General features: G+C 45.3%; 1 protein-coding gene across 1 annotated transcript; it reads left to right on the plus strand.

Moving 5' to 3' along the window:
* The first annotated feature begins 1,503 nt into the window (after window positions 1-1,503).
* Window positions 1,504-3,046, plus strand: FAM181B (family with sequence similarity 181 member B). The gene has a single exon (XM_039231811.1). The coding sequence runs from the start codon at window positions 1,610-1,612 to the stop codon at window positions 2,894-2,896; it is 1,287 nt and encodes a 428-aa protein (XP_039087742.1). The 5' UTR covers window positions 1,504-1,609; the 3' UTR covers window positions 2,897-3,046.
* Window positions 3,047-17,454: the final 14,408 nt, after the last annotated feature.

Raw genomic sequence — 17,454 nt, forward strand, 5'->3', positions numbered from 1 at the left:
CTAGCATGGTGTGTTCATATATGACATCTCATTGAATCCTCACGAACATTCTGTGATAGAAAAGGCACATAAGGGAATATAGTCACCTTTTAGCATTTTAGAGAAGTAAGGGCAAATATTCTCACAGGCTATGCAAGAGTCAACAGATAAGGAATTTTCACAGGATGTTTCCTTTAAATATGACAAGTGCCCGGGAAGTTGGCAACCTTACCTGCATTTAATGTGAGTAAATTAAGACAGAAAGAAGTTGGCTGGTTTGGCCAAAGCCATGTCCTCATCAGAATCTGGATTTTAAGCTAAATCACAGAGCTATTGAGTGGTGAAGCTAAGAGCTGTTGAGTGTAGAGCTGAGAGCTGTTGAGTGGTGGAGTTAAGATGGAATGGGGAAACACCAGTCTTTTCTAAATTATCTTCCATGCTCTACCATGTTGCTCATTTTCTCTTTCTGAAGAGGATTGCCGGGTTGAAATTGGGTTGAAGTGACCTTCGTGGTGATCCCTGAAATCCAACAGAAGTTCCAGAAGGACAACTTAAATGGTATGACAAGTAGGGGAGAGGTTCTGATTCCGATTTTGTCCTAAGATGCTGAGAGTTTTATACACACACAGGGTCTTCTCTCAAGCACCTGCTGGCTTAGTGGAGTGACTCCTTTCTCCTTTACCTCCTGCTGTCTATCTACAATACTTAAAGATGGACCAAGTGCTTGCCGCAATTTACTATAAGCTAATTGTTACTTTTAACAATAGAAACAAGAGTTTAACAAATAGGGTCGAAGACAGAGCATTGGTCTTGAAAGTCCTACAGACACTATCGCTAGAGTCTTAGGACCAGGGTTACGGCTTAAGAGACCCCAGTTTCCTTCTCCCATCTTATAGATGAAGAAGAGGAGGCCAAGAGGGAGCACAAGTTCTGTCAAGGACTTAGGAATGGCTTTGGTGTTGAACTGGACTGGATATAGCTTAGGCGGCCAAAGCCCCGAACCTCTTTGAGGCTGTTTCTTCATTTGTTAGATGAATATATGGTAATAATACGCACTTCACAGGGTAATGTTCAAAGATTAAATGAGATAACGTACGGATAGCCCCTGGAATACGCGAGCGCCCAGTAGCTGGTGGCTATTATTTTTATCAAAGCTGGGACTGAATGAAACTCACTTCCCTGGATTCTTGCCTTCTCGACCTCAGGGAGAGCCTCGCGCCCCAGGGCGTGGTTGTACAGGAGCTAGAGTTTGAGGACGGGCCATCTAATCCTCGCCTCGTGCAGCTGCAGCTAGGCAAGATCAACGCCACAGGGCGAAGGGAAACGAAGGGGTTAAAGTGACGAGCTTGAGAAAGCCCAGAAAGCTGGAAAAACGACCCCTCCACCTCACCACCCAGGCTAAGCAAGCCCCTCCCCTCCGCCACCGGGGCGGTAGCCGCGCTCGCCCTCCCTCCGCCCCTCGCTTACAAGACCTAATGAGCTCCCCCGCGAGGCCGAGCAGCGAGCCCGGCCCGGAGCTAGGAGGCTGCGCCGCGCGCGCCGCGCCAGGGCGGGAGCCGGGCCTGGGTCGCGGGCAGGAACCGGCCAGGGACGCACCCGCCGCGCTGCGGGTCTCCCGGGAGTCGCGGCGATGGCGGTGCAGGCGGCGCTCCTTAGCACGCACCCCTTCGTCCCCTTCGGCTTCGGGGGATCCCCGGACGGGCTGGGGGGCGCCTTCGGAGCCCTGGACAAGGGCTGCTGTTTCGAGGACGATGAGACCGGGACGCCCGCGGGCGAGCTGCTGGCGGGCAACGAGGGCGGGGACATGCGTGAGGCCACCCGCGACCTGCTCAGCTTCATCGACTCGGCGTCCAGCAACATCAAGCTGGCACTGGACAAGCCAGGCAAGTCGAAGCGAAAGGTGAACCACCGCAAGTACCTGCAGAAGCAGATCAAGCGCTGCAGCGGCCTGATGGGCGCCGCGCCCCCCGGCCCGCCCTCTCCGGGCGCCGCCGACACGCCCGCGAAGCGGCCGCTCGCCGCCCCCGGCGCGCAGACCGTCGCGGTCCCGCCCCACGGCAAGGCTGCCCCCCGGCGGGAGGCCGCGCAGGCCGCGGCGGCCGCCAGCCTGCAGAGCCGGAGCCTGGCCGCGCTCTTCGACTCGCTGCGCCACGTCCCTGGGGGCGCCGAGCGGGCCGGGGGGGCGCTGGCTGCGCCCGCGGCCGGGCTCGGCGCAGCGGGCGCCGGGGGCTCGGGAGGGGAAGCGGCCGGCACCGCGGGGGGTACGGCGGCCCCCGGCCCCCGGAAGGTCCCGCTGCGCGCCCGCAACCTGCCCCCGTCCTTCTTCACCGAGCCGTCCCGGGCGGGCGGCGGCGGCGGCTGCGGCCCGTCGGGGCCCGGCGTGAGCTTGGGCGACCTGGAGAAGGGCGCCGAGGCCCTGGAGTTCTTCGAGTTGCTGGGGCCCGACTACGGCGGCGGCGCCGAGGCCAGCGTCTTGCTCGCCGCGGAGTCTCTCGATGTGTTCCCCACGGGAGCCGCCGTCCTGCGGGGCCCCCCGGAGTTGGAGCCCGGTCTCTTCGAGCCGCCCCCTGCCATGGTGGGGAACCTCCTGTACCCCGAGTCCTGGAGCGCCCCGGGCGGCCCGCAGACCAAGAAGCCGCCGCTGGCTGCCCCGCGCGGAGGCTTGACCTTGAACGAGCCCTTGCGCCCCCTGTACCCCTCCGCCGCGGACTCGCCGGGAGGGGAGGACGCGACCGGCCTGTTGGCGTCTTTCGCCCCCTTTTTCTCAGACTGCGCCCTGCCCCCGCCGCCGCCGCCGCCGCATCAGGTGTCGTACGATTACAGCGCCGGCTACAGCCGCACGGCTTACTCCAGCCTCTGGAGACCGGACGGGGCTTGGGAAGGGGCGCCCGGGGAGGAGGGGGCGCACCGGGACTGATGGAGAGGTGCCGTTGCCTCGCGTTCGAGGCCGCTGTGGGGAGCTCCCGCCTTTGGGTCTCTCCTAAGCCTCAGGACGACGGAAAAGTGCGCGTGGAGATGAAATGAATTTAAAAATATTCACTTAATAAAAGAAACTTACGAAAAAGAATTGAAGAGGAGTTGGGGGTTGTTGTTTTTTTAAAATTTCTTTTTAGTGTTTATTTTTGAGTGTGTGAGAGAGACAGAGAACACGAGTGGGGGAGGGGCAGAGAGAGAGGGAGACACAGAATCTGAAGCAGGCTTCAGCCTCGGAGGTGTCAGCACAGAGCCCGATGCGGGGCTCGAACTCATGAACTGTGAGATCGTGACCTGAGCCGAAGTCAGCTGCTTGAGCGACTGAGCCACCAGATGTCCCGGGGGTTGTTTTAATCACAGCCTCAAATGTTTAAACAAAAACAACAACAACAAAACGTTGGCAGGTCCTTACTGGACCAGACCACCGAGAAGCGAGAAGCCGAGAGGGGCTTTGGGGAAGGGGGTGGGACTGGCTTAAGGGGCAAGAGGTGGCTCCTGTAGCCCTTCTCCAACTTTTCAGCAAAAGGTCAGTGTGTTTAGCGTAATTGCCCCTTCCAGGCAGTGCGCTGCTCCCTCCCTCTCCTCCGTTGAGTGAATTTTGAATTAAAACCTGTATTGAAAAGAATGGAGCGAAGATATGTTATTGATTTGGGTGTTTTCTTAGAGGATGGTTCTCAGTATGGTCTCTTTGCTTTGCTAGGTGAGAGCGTTACTGAAGACAGGAGGCCAGTGGTCCAGTGCTGACCGCCCGTGTGCTGGTCCCTGTGTGCGGGACTCCTCTCTGACACCGTGTTTTCACCTCCCTTCCTCGTCCATCTCGGTATCCTTCTTCCGTTTCTTTTCCACTCCTAACAGTTTCATTGCTTCCCTTCCTTCTCTTTCTCTGGTTTCTTGTTGCTCTCTTTTGAGATATATATATCAAATATATATTATATATATGGTATATGTATCAGATATATATATGTATCAGATATATATCATATATGTATCTGATACATGATATATATGATATATGTATCAAATATACATATACATAATGATATATGTATCAAATACATATACATGTATATATGTATCAAAATATATGTATGTATCAAATATATATATGATATATATATGATATATTTTTTTTCTGTCAGCTTTCCATGAAAATCTCTGATGTAGGAGGCTTAAATTTGACAAAACTGGGGGGTCTATTTCTCTCCTTTTCCCATTCTTCCGCCACTTTGCTAGGGTGTCACTAGGCACCTTATTTAAGTTTCGTTGTCTGAGAGGAAGGGGATAATATTCCTTCACTGACCGCTTCTTCATAACGTGGTGGGTAGCTCAGAGGCTACTTGACTGGTTCTGCAAGTATACATATTTTATATGCATATAGTAACGGTTTATACATATGGAAGCCATTAGGATTGTGAGTCCCATGCTCTTTTTTGGCCTCCTTGCCAGGTGATTGCTCTTCCCCTTACAAGCTGTACATGCTCTCTACCCTTTCTTCTCCTGTTTCATTCCCCCCTCACCCCACTTGGTGGGTTTCTACCTCCCTGTGCTTCCTCACTCCCTATACCCACACTGTCTCCATGGGTCAGAATGGTAAGGGTGTGATGTTTCCAAAGGAATCTCTATTCCCTGAATAGCAGGTTTGATGATTGGAATTTGAAGGGGCCCCAAAAAGTCTGATCTGTTAATTGAGAGAGATTTAAGGGAAAGTCAGATAAACATTTTAACCAGCCATGATGTGGCAGAGAGGACATATGGCACTACCAGGAAGTTTGAGGGGCAAAGGAGGAAACACTGGGTGGGGAATAAGCAGCTGGAAAGAAAAGAGGGAGCCCTTTAGTTCTGCAGACTTGCCATGAAAATGCATGAAGACCAATACTCAGGAAGTGTAAGAAGATGTCATTTACTGATTAATGACATTGCAAAGAGAGCTGCCTCAGTTCCAGGCAGCCAAGATAGATTCTAGGAATATCCACATGTGAGGAAGTAGTTACTGCAAAAGATGTTAAAATCCAGATTAATGTTTGTACAAATCAAAAGTGCTGTGATATTTTCAGAAAGGAATTTGTCCAGAAACAAATGGGTATTAAGCCATGGCAGACAACTTTAAATGAAGTTACTAAGTCTCTTTATTATGAATAAGGTAGCACCACAGGAAATACAGCAATGAGTCTCGGTAATGACGAAGAGAGCTTTTCCAACTCCAGAAACTTGGTGTCCATTGGATTTCTTTCAAAGTGATAACAACTGATTAATGCCATTGTGTTAGCTGAATGCTATTCAACTGTCATTTAATTTATCTAAAATACTTTAGGATGAGTACAATCCAGGACAGAACTGCATAGTAAGAAAACATTAACAACCCTGTGACAATGACTAAGGCTATAGTAGTCACTGCAGTGTTTCTTTCTTCATTTCTTCTTTCTTCTTACCTAGTTCAGTAAAACAGACTATCTGTCTCCCAGTATTCTGCCATGCCTTTCATTAATAATGATAATACCAACACTGTGTTTCCATGTGTTGGTACTGAGCTTCTCAACGGTGCACGAGGTAGGTGCTCTTATTATCCCCATTTGAAAAGAGAGGCTCAGACAGGTTAAAAAACTTGCTGAACGCAAATAATGGATCCAATATCCGGATCTACAAGTGTCCTAACACTACAACTTGCCTGCCACTTGCAAAGCTCTGCTGTGCTTTGTTAGTGTGTATGGTTCCCAGTCCCTGGCATTATGCTACCAACAGGGTTTCTCAACCTCAACCACTACTGACATTTTGCAGGAGGTAATTCATTGCTATGCAGGCTGTCCTGTGCATAGTAGAGTGTTTAGCGGCATCCCTGGCCTTTACTCACTAGATAACAGGAATACTCCCCTAGGAGCGACAATCGAAAATATCTCCATTACTGCATGTCTCCTGAAGGGCAAGATGGCTGCCAGTTGAGAGCTACTATTGCTAGACAAATATATAAATAGTGTCTATGGGGTGCCTGGCACTTTCACAGACATGGTCTCATTTAATTCTTACAAAGGCCTGTGCTTAGGTATTGTTATCTTCGTTATAGGTGAAAAGAAGGCTGAAGGGAGCAGTTAAATCAATCAACTCAGCTGTATCTTATCTGTGCTAATCTACCAGTCATGGGCCAGTTACTTAGCTGTATTAAGACAGTCTTCTTGTTGGCAAAATTGGACAACAATCTTAACAAAGAGTTATCGTGGGGATTTGGCTTAGGGTCTATAAAAATATCCACCAAAAAGGAGGGGCTAGTTCTTAGTACCAGGCAGACTTGGCATTATATCAAGGTTCTAAAGCACCCTGTTATCCAGGATGCCAAGAATGTGTGCTTGGTCACTATGCAGCCTCCAAACTGCCCCATGTCTGATTCTTCTTCTCCCCACCTAACCTTCCAGTTTGAGCACGTGTGTGTCTGACCATGCCACCTGCTGTAAGTAGCAGCCGTTAATAACAGTCCTGCAAAGGGCTGAATGTATTGTTACTTCCTCTCACATGTCATTTTCTACTGCAGCTTGCATTAGAACGTATTTTTGTCTCTTGTTTAGCCACATAATTGTTTGTAGGGATTTCTTTTTAGGTACGATGTGGAAATTTTTCAAGATCAGAAATATAATATGTAGTTGTATGACTTTGGACAGGCTGGGGATTGTAAACTAGTTGTAATAATTATTACACTGTTTGCTGCATATTCATGATTCCCCATCTCAGCCTTGGTGCCTGGAATGTGATTTAGTGTCTTCCTACATCCTATAAGTGGCTGTCCCAAGCCATTGTTCATCTCCATTCAAGCCTCTGCCTTACTCCTTTCCTCACTCCCACTTCCTGACAAGGTGGAGAACATCTGCTGTAAGTCTCCCTCCGTTTCTCATCTCCTCTTTCACACAAGGTTTCTCTCCAGCAGGCAGGACCTTCCCCTGCCCTCCAGGCTCAGCACCCTGCCCTTCCTACTTCACGAAAAACAAGATGATGCTTCTCTATCAATTATCTTTAGTCTTCTATAGCTTCAGCTTCACCCTCACTGTTTCCTCTCATCCTAGAAATAAACCTTTAGTATAGATTACAAATAAGAAACAAGGAGAATAAAGAAGTGAAAAACTCTTCTCTAGAGATTAATCTATCTTCTCTTTAGAGTTGAGTCAAGAAAAGAATCCACTTTTTTTTTTTTTTTTTTTTTTTTTTTTTTTTTTTTTTTTTTTTTTTTTTTTTTTTTTTTTTTTTGCCTCCACCTCACCTACTATTTAAACCTTGCCCATTTAGGGTCTTAACCACCCCAGTTTGCATGGGAGCATCTCAGTTTTAGTACCAAAAGTTCCAAGAAGGCCCTCAGTCCTGGGAAAACTGGGACAGATGGCCATTCCACTTCTGCCCACTGTTTCCCCCAAATTGCTCTCCCTGAAGCCTCAGTCACCAACCATGACGTCTGTAGCCTTTAGCTTTTTTGGCTTCTGTGCTGCATATGAACAACTGGGCTCCAACTTACTGAAGCTCTCCTCCATGGGTTTTGTGAACTTACTGAAGCTCTCCTCCATGGGTTTTGTGGAATCTCATTTTCTTTTGGTTTTCTCCTTACTTTCTGGCCATGCCTACTTCTTGCTGGAACTTTCATACACTGGCTCCTTTCACTTCTTCCCTTTGCTCTTCATACTCTACACGTTCTTTCCTGGTGATGGTTGCTGTTCCTAAGGCTTCAGCCATCACTTAATGTGCTGATGACTCCCATATCTAGGCCTGCTTGGCTTTCCTCCATCCTAGAGCCATTTCCCCACCTATTTCCTAGACTTCTCTTGGAGGGACAAGGCTCATAAGGTTTCAAGCTTTATGTCCAAAAGTGAACACATACACAACTGGAGTAGCCCACAGTCTGCCTGGCCACACTCTTCTCGTAGTCGCTGTCATCCTGACCCAACAGATACCTAGACCTATTCCATACTAGCTTCTAAGTCAGTATGTCTCAAATGTGTTTATTCATGACCTTCAGAAAAACCTCATTTTATGTTATGTCTCAGTATATCCATATCTCTATTCATATGAATTCACAGCCATACACACATACTCATTTAATAATTTAGATAGTATTAGATTATCTATCTTAATATTCAATGGTCTATTCAACAGATAATTGAAATTATTATTATTATTATTATTATTATTATTATTATTATTTGTTTTTTACAAATCCCAGATTCCTCTTAGGAGCTGTGTGAAACACTGATACTTTACTTTCTATTCAGTAAAACCTGGCTATTATCCACTATTTGGCTTTTATGACTCACTAATGAGTTGGGCCTGCTGTTTGAAAGATGCTATCCTAAGCTACTCCTGTGTGTTTCCTCAGCATTCCTTTGCCAACATCACTTCCTTAGTTTGGGCCCTCATCACCCCTCACCTAACCTAGCGTAATGATTTCCTAATGACTTTCCTGTCTATGAAGTCATGATCCCTTAATCCATCTTCACCATCTCTCTTACTGAGGTAGTATTTTTAAAAAGCAACTCTCGTGTCATCATTCCTTTCTTTAAACTCTCAGTGGCTCCCTGTCACTTTCAAGGTGAATGTCAAAGTCATTAGTTTAAATGTGTGGCTCCTACCAGCCTCTCTAGTCTCACCTACCAGTCCTCTATTTACCTGTGTTTCAGGAATTTAGTACTAATTATAGATAGGTGCTTGAATGCATCACCTCCATGAATTTGTTCCTGCCTTACCTATACCTTGAGTGTATGCCTCATTTTCTCTGCTTACTAACTTCTACTAACCTTGTTATTCTTGGCTTAAGTCTCAACTTCTTTTTTAACTTCCCTAGATCAATTAAGCACTTCTACTCTGGAATCATCTATGATACTCCAAAACCCCAGGCTTACTCTCTTATAGCAACTAATTATACTGTTTTAACACTTGTTGTTTCTCTGCTTCTTCCACTGGGGACAGGTAACTGCTTCTGCATTCTCATCACTTTCTGGAATCTGGCAATGGTAATATGTTATAAATGATTACAGGATGAAGTTATGGTACTTTAGAGATGAAAAAGAAACTTCCATTCATGTACATATTTGAGCTTCACCCCAAACTTGTCAATTGCACAAATAATCATATGTCACTATTTGTTAAGGACCTATTGTGCAAAGAAAGCCCCATTCTGTAGGAACCCTAACTGTGGCAGGAACTATGTGTGTGGATAACTGCCATAATAGCAATTTTATCAAACCAAAGAACAGAGTTGTTTTACCTGTAGCAGTGCATTTGGTGGCAGGCATTGAGGATATTGTGACATGCTTTCAATCATTTGTCCCATATATACAGTGTGACCAGAATTTTCCTCTATGAGATCAACAATAAGTAGAAACCCTGTTCTTAATGAGTCTAAAATTGAGTTGAGCAGTTGACACAATGAAATGTTCAGTGTCCTTATGGAAATGAAGAAACAAAATAATCTGAAAGATGTCACAAAGTACTAGATAGTTTTGTTGCTAAATGAATGGTTTTTCACTTTCAAAAGGTGATGTGATCTTCCTATAAGCATATTCGAAATTGTTAAAAATCATATGCACTTTCCCATAGAATGTAAAGGAAGAGAGGAAGGGAGGGAAACACACACACACACACAGAGAGAGAGAGAGAGAGAGAGAGAGAGAGAGAGAGAAGTTGGATTGGGGGAGAACAATTTATGACTAGATTCCTGGTAGTGGTTCAAGATCCATTTATTACCCATAATAAATATTATGAATTGAATTGTGTTCCCTCAATAAGATATGTTGAAACTTTAACTCCCAGACGCTAAGAATGTCACCTTGTTTGGAAATAGGATCTTTACAGAGGCAATCAAGTTAAAATGAGGTCACTAGGATGGGAGCTAATCCAATACAACTGACGCCTTTATGAAAAGACACCAAATTTCCAAAAGAAATTTGGACACAGAGATAGATACAGACAGATGGTAAAGTGATGACATGAAAAGAGAAGACAGCCATGTGATTGGATTGATGCCTGTGCAAGCTAAAGAGTACCAAGGATTGTTCATCAAACCCCAGAATCTAGAAGAGGCTAAGGAGGATCTTCCTCTAGCATCTTTGTAGACAGTGCGGCAATACCAACACCATGATTTCAGACTTCTACCTCCACAGCTGTGAGATAATAAATTGTTTTCAGCCCACCCAGTTTGTGGCACTTTGTTATAGCACCCCTAGGAAACTAATAAAATAATGAACTTTATGGCAACTAAGATTAGTCCTATTTATTGTGCCATCTCGTGTATTTTGTGCTTAAACAAGACCTATGTAACCAGAGCACGTTTATTTCATTTTATTGCAAGAAATACTAGGAAAGGGGCTTTGTACAGATGTAACAAAAACCTTGGAGGCTGTCCATAATTTGAGCGAGGGGCTCTCAGTAGCCCCTTCCTTGCCTCAGGCTGGGTCAGAATGAGGCATGTCTGGTAGAGTGTTGTGTTCACTACTTGCTATGTACTCTGAGGCTATTGTTGAAGTTCATTGCAACCAGCCGCACTCAGCTGCAAATATTCAGTGTCTGGACCAGTAAGAATCTATCTTGACAATGCATGAGGAATCTGCTCCTCACCAAGAGGTGAGTCTAATGGCCACCTTGGTACTCCATGGTGGGGGTGGGGAAGCAGGCAAGCATCCTCAAGGTACAGCCTTTTGTATACCCTCCTTGGTGTGTGTTTGATTTGCATGGCATGGTTTTTGTTCTGTCTTCCACTGAAGCTCAGCTGGGTTTGGAGGTCTATTAGGATGCCCAGCTGGGGCTGGCACCCTTCCTCTTTGCTGGACTTTAGGCTTGTGTTTGCAGGTGCTGTGTGTCCTATTCATTATTTTACCTCTAGAACCATCTGTGTCTGACATTCAGACACTCAAATGTTTATCATGGGAACAGATTTCTGGCTCTCCTTGTTATTGTCCTTTCTTGCTACCAAATTCTCAGCACTTACAGGCACTTCTTCAAGTAGACTCAAAGGTGCCTTCGGATGAGAATTCTGCTTCTTATGGGACCACCATTCACGGAGTTTAACAACCCTGAATGTCACGCGTGCCCTTCTCATCCTGTTCTCCCCGTGACACACATCCAAGTCCAGTTCCCACTTGCCTTTAGGACCTCATGAGTAAGCTGCTGTTTCACTTTGACTACATCACCCCTCTCCCAGGCCAACACATTACCCTACCTAGAGGGTCTCCCTGGGCCTACCATTTTTCCTATGGGAAAAGAGAGCTTAAGGTGCACATCCAGCTCCTCTAGTATTCTGGGATGCTTCCCAGGAGGCCCACTTTGATCTTACCTCATCACTGAAGCATTCAATGATTCCCTCAGGGCTAGAGTCCCAAGGATTAGCTAGAGACTGAGAAGAGGGAGAGGCTCACAGTTAGCATGTGGATTGGCCGATTACATTCCTGCTGGTGGTGGCACCCCGTGGGAAAATCAAGCCAGGAATTCTACCTATCTGCAGAGCCCAGCCAATAGTCCTGTCTGGCCAGTTCTGCCCAGTTTGCATTCACAGCTGTAGATCCCATTCTATGGACATGCCTAGACAGGGCAGCAAGCTAGCAGATCTGACTAACTAGTGAGCATAGCTTTCAGCCCTGCTCAATAAGAGAGCCTGGCCAGAGACTAGGCAGGCTTAGAGCTCAATTTATCACCCTGCTTGGGCAGGGAGCAAAGCCAACAGCCCTGCCTAACTGCAGAGCATGGCTCTGTAGCCTTACCGAACTATGGATTCTGAGCACCCCCGTCTTGCCCAGTCTCCGAGCCTAGGTTGATTGCTAAGCATAGTCTGTAGCCCCACCCCATCGAACATCTTGAATAGCAAGCCCAGCCAACAGGAGAGCACACCCAGCAGCCCCTGCATGGAATCCAACCTGTGTTCCCACCCAACTACAGGTACAACCTGTGGCCCTACCTGATTATGCAGTCTAGCCAGCCACATTTTATCCGGCCAGCATTACCCAGATACCACAGCCATATAACAACCCTAAAAGAAAAGAAAACTATAGGCCAACATGCTGAAAACACAGATGCAAAAATCCTCAACAAGATATTAGCAAATGAAGTCAACAGTACACTATAAGGATTATATACTATGATCATGTGGGATTTATTCCAGGGATGTAAGGATGGTTCAATATATGCAAATCAAGACATGTGTTACAGCACATAAACAAAATGAAGAATAAAAGTCATATGATTGTATTAATAGAGGTAGAAAATCATCTGACAAAGTTCAACATTGTCTTAGGATGAAAACTCTCAACAAAAGTACAGAGGGAACATACCTGAATGTAATAAAGTTCATATATGACAAACCCATAGCTAACAACATCATACTCAACAGTGAAATGCGGAAAGCTTTTCCTTTGAGATCAGGAACAAGGATGCCCACTCTCACCACTACTACTCAACATAGTACTGGAGGTCCTAGCCAGAGTAGTTAAGCAAAAAACAAAACAAAACAAAAACCAAAGAAAAGACATCCAAATCAGAAAGGAAGAAGAAGGATTATTTCTATTTGCAGATGACATAATTTTATATGTAGAAAACCCTAAGGACTCCACCTAAAAAAGCTGTTAGAACTAATAAAATTTATAAAATTTCAGGGTGCAAAACCAACATACGAAAATAAGTCATGTTTCTATACACTAACAGCGAATTATCTGAAAAAGAAGTAAAGAAATTAATCCCATTTACAATAACATCGAAAAGAACAAAATACTTAGGAATAAAATTAACCAAAAGCAGAAAGATTTATACTGAAAACTAGAAAACTTTGATGAAAGAAATTGAAGAGGATACAAATAAATGGAAAGATAACCTGTATTCATGAATTGGCAGAATTAATACTGTTAAAATGTCTATACTACCCAAAACAATCTACAAGTTTAATGCAATCTCTATCAAATTTCCAATGGCATTTTTTACAGAAATATAACAATTTAAAAATTTGTGTGGAACTACAAAAACCCCAAATAGTCAAAGCAATCTTGAGAAAGAACAGAGCTGGAGATATTATACTTCCTGATTTTAACTATATTGCAAAGCTATAGAAATCAAAGCAGTACAGTACTGTCATAAAAACAGACACATAGACCAATGGAATAGAATTGAGACCCCGGACATAAACCCGCGCATATATAGTCAGGTAATATTTGATAAGGGAGACAAGATTTTTTGAGGAGACTCCAGTGGGGGAAAGAATAGTCTCTTCAATAAATGGTGTTAGGAATGCTAGATATTCTATTTTTTTCTTCCATCAAATGGCAATGATGATATCACATAGGGTTGTGGCTGCACTAGATGACATATATAGAGACCCTAAGATTGTATAAAGACCACTTGTAAATGGGAACTATTATTGTTACCATCATTGCCCAAAGAGGCCTAAGCAGAGAGCTTGAACTTCTCATTCTCTCCCTTCTTTGCACTGCGTGAAGAAGGGCTCTGAACGCCCCAGGATTTCATCTCGGGATTTAAAAGGTCAGTGGAAGCTCTGGTACTGAGAAAGGCCCATCCCTCCACAATGACTCAGAAGCCGTGACTAACCAGTCCCTTCACATGAGCTGGCTCATAAAGGAGCAATGGCAGAGTGAGACTTTACCCTAGAAGACAAAACAAACTCCCCCACAAAGGACCCCCAGCAGCGGTTGGAGAGGAGGGTGCATCTTCCTGGTTTGTGTGTCTCCTCCTTCTCCTGGCGGGGAGCTGGCCTCCCTCGAAGGCCCCGATGGTGGATGGTCAGTGCTGTTCCCAGGGAGTCCCCAGACACCCGAGTCCTGGGTGCAGAATGCTGCTCAGAATCTGATCTCTTAATCAATTTTGTCCATAACAACAGGACTTCAATGCATGGCAGGGGATGAAGTGGCTGGGAGAAACTCGGGACACATTTGAACACTAGCCCAGAACTCAGACAGAATCTGAATCACCTTGGCACAGGCCTGGGTCTTGGTTGCTGCCAGAACATTGTAAGAAAAGCCATTCTTGCGCACACAATGGTGTGAGGAAACAGGAAGTGTGGCAACATGACTTTAATTACTATTCTTTCTATGGGCAGGGCCACGATTCAGTGCAAGGGCCTTACCTTTCTTTGCTTCTGTATGTTACCACACACCAACTGTTGAGAGCAAGCTGGAAAAGAGTGGAAAATGGGAACAATCACAGATGCAACAAGGGCGACGCTGGGCCTGGAGTTGCCACACAGCACTAGGCACAGACCCAGGCTGACCTGTGCTGAATTCTGCTTCTGTCTTTTCCCAGAGATGCCACTGGTAGAGTTACTGAACTTTCCTAAGTGTTGGTTTTCTCTTCTGGAGAGTCAGAATACAAATAGTCCCTCCTTTTCAGGGTTGGTTGATGATTAGAAATCACGTCTATAGCTACTGACAAAGGGCCAGACACAGAGCAGACTCCCAGGTAAGGGTAGGTATTGTTATTTCTAACACTTGGATGTAAGCAATCCTGCTACTTACAAGCACTGGGTGAGTCAGTCACTTGACCATTTTTGAATGTTTGTTCACAAATGAAGACTGATGTCTCTGCTGGTGGCTGTAAGATGAACTAAAATATATACAGTCGCCAGCACAGTGTCTGCCATGTGCAAGGCATCAGTAAATATTAGTGGAAACTGAAACTCAGGTGGTCAGAGCATATAATCCCCTCTTTAACTGTGAATTTTTTTTCCATTTCATCTGGAGTCTGAGGGAGACCAAAGTCCTGTTGGCCATTTAGTGGTGTACAACTAATTAGCTGAGTTTTAGAGTTTTAGATGGGTTTGATGTCATTTCTTCTTGTTTAATTTTTATTTCCTAATCATAAATCTACCTCTGCACTCCAGCTAGACTTGGAGGGAGTAAGGAATATATGGAACCCATAGAATTGCAGTGAGACATTACTTGTCATGCTTACTTCATTATGTCGTAGTGAAAAGCCAGGGAGTCAAAGTTGGCAATTATATACTGAAGGCAAAGAACACAATAGTGGAAAGAGTCACAAGTTCTGCATCTTCCCCCCGTTGCCTTGTGATCTTGGGCAAATTAAGTTTCCTTTTAGTCCCTTAGTTTCCCCAACTGCAAAGTGGGGCCAGTACCTAATGCTGACCTTCGTGGGATGTCATGCGGACCAGGTAGAGGATTTTTGTGAAAGCTGAAAACTTGCATTGAATTACTGTAGTAATACAGTCTTTATTTCACAGATGCTGAGATGGAGTTAGTGTGAGGTGACATCCCCTTGAGCATTCAGGGCAGTGCTGGGGCTGGGGCTCTGGCCAAGCCTTCTGGGCTCTGCATCTATGCCTCCTGTGGACATCCTCTATGCCCTGCTCAGCAGTACTGACTTCTCTTTACTCTCAGTTGCTAAACTTCCCGAGGTGAAGGCAGGCCCAGCCCATTCTATGCGTGAGGCCAGGAAGAATAAGGCCATTTATATCTCTGTTCAGATGACTGGAAAATCCTTTTGTCCTACTTCACCGAAAAGCATCTCAGATCAAAACTTGGGGAATCTAAGAGCCTAAAGAGCCATCTAGTGGTGACACCTGTGAACGACTCCATCTTTTGTTGGCAGCTTCATTGGCGTGGAGGTAAGAGGAACAGATTTGTTTTCTTCCTTTCTTAAATTTGTCAACTCTGGCAACCACCCAATGGAAATTGATGTAATTCTCCACCTTCTCTGCTTGTAGACCAGGCAGCAGAGCAGAGCAGGCGGGATAAAAACTGGGAACCTCTGCAGGCTTGAACTGCTACAAAGCTACAATTTCTTTTCTTAGATTCTGGCTTGCAGTTAGATGTTTCCATGTGACTGAGTTTTAGGTGGTGGAATGTGAGTGGAAACAATAGCCTCACTTGTAGGTTGGGCTCATAAAACTTCCCACATGTGACCCTCTATGCTCTTTCTCCTTTTGTCTTTTGATGCACATGGGCAGGACAGTCTTGAAATTCATGACTAACTGTGTGGCATTGCTCAGCCAGCTGCTGGACTGGTCTCACCTCTGCCCATGTGCCATTAGGCCATCACTGTGGGTTCTACTGACAAGTGGTGTGGGAGACTGTCCACTGTCACTGAGCTCCTCTGCTGTCAATGTTAGGAAAACCCTGTTGTGCCATGCTGCGGTTTTGTGTCATGGTCACGACCATGACCATTTCTCCTAGTCTTGGGTCTAAGACAACCAAGGATCTTTGTACCATTACCTTTAAAATTTCCTGACATCCTGGGTTTTGGCACCAACTCTTGCCCTCAACCCCCTTCCTCCCCAACTTTCCCCTTCCCCAACAAAATAAAACAAAACACAATTCCCAACAAACAGACTTCAATTTTTATTCTGCATAGACTTATCTAGCAGGGCCAATTCAGGTGTGGCCCAGTTGATTTCGGGCAACCATTCTGTATCAGACTTTTCGTATCAAAGCATGTGCAGATGTTGTAGCTGGACTGCCCGCTTATCACTCACTAGTTCTTAGCATTTGAGCAATCTACTTAACTTCTCTGTTTGGATCCTCTCTTCTATAAAGTATAGATAATACTAAGATCTACCTGATAGTGTTATTATATGTTATTATGAAGATTGAATGAGAGACTATGCTTAGAAGGTATGTGGCACATAGGAGGTGCTAATGCCTAATAATTTAAGCAGAAGCTTAATTTTCTAGCAGAAGAGGAATCCCTTCCTCTTTATAGTAACTCCTGGCCTGACCAGCTAGTCTTCTAGAGCATAGGCAGTTACAAGCCAGAGTAGGAGAGAGGAACAAGGAAGCATTACAAGCTTGAGACTTTCACTCAATAACTGTTTACTGAGTGACTTCTATATCTGCTGGGCTCTGTGCTAAGCAGTGGGGATGCAGTGGTGAGCAAAATGCACATGGTCACTTCCTGGAGATTATAGTCTAGTTGGGACACACTAATTTTTTTAAAGTAATCTCTACACCAATGTGGGCCTCAAACTAATAGCCCCAAGATCAAGAGTCACACACTCTACCAACTGAGCCAGCAAGGTGTACTGGAACACATATTTTAATCAGTTAATTACACAATAGTTAAGTGACATGAGCTCTGATAATTGATACAAAGATACGTTACATGTTGTATAAATGTTTGAAATGAACACAAGCCTGGGTTAGTCTGAGAAAGCTTTTTGCTGCCCTGGAGGGGACTGGCTCATCAGAGGCCTGTTTGCTTGAGAGTCTGAGGAGCCTCTAGAAAAGACCTTGCCCCAAGAGGGGAAAGGTCTGGATAAACTGGAACCAACCAGGAGGCCAGCAAGTGGGAATACAGTGTGGGGTCTGCTATTTCAGTTTGTTTCCTCATTCAGTCCCCATTGATTCTGGGTCTAAGTTTTTGAAAAATGGAGAAGAGGGGTGGGAAGAGGAGCAGATTGGGGCACTCCTATGGTAGTGGCCTGGCTTTGCTCCAGAGCATGGGTTAGACATTTTCAGGCATTCTTAAAAAGATTCTTAAACTATATTGCAGAAGCTGAGGTTCTGCATGTACAAATAGAGGCAAGAAAGA

This window comes from Hyaena hyaena, unplaced genomic scaffold (genome assembly GCF_003009895.1).
Source record: "Hyaena hyaena isolate Hyena2069 unplaced genomic scaffold, ASM300989v1 scaffold_59, whole genome shotgun sequence".
Classification (NCBI taxonomy): Eukaryota; Metazoa; Chordata; class Mammalia; order Carnivora; family Hyaenidae; genus Hyaena; species Hyaena hyaena.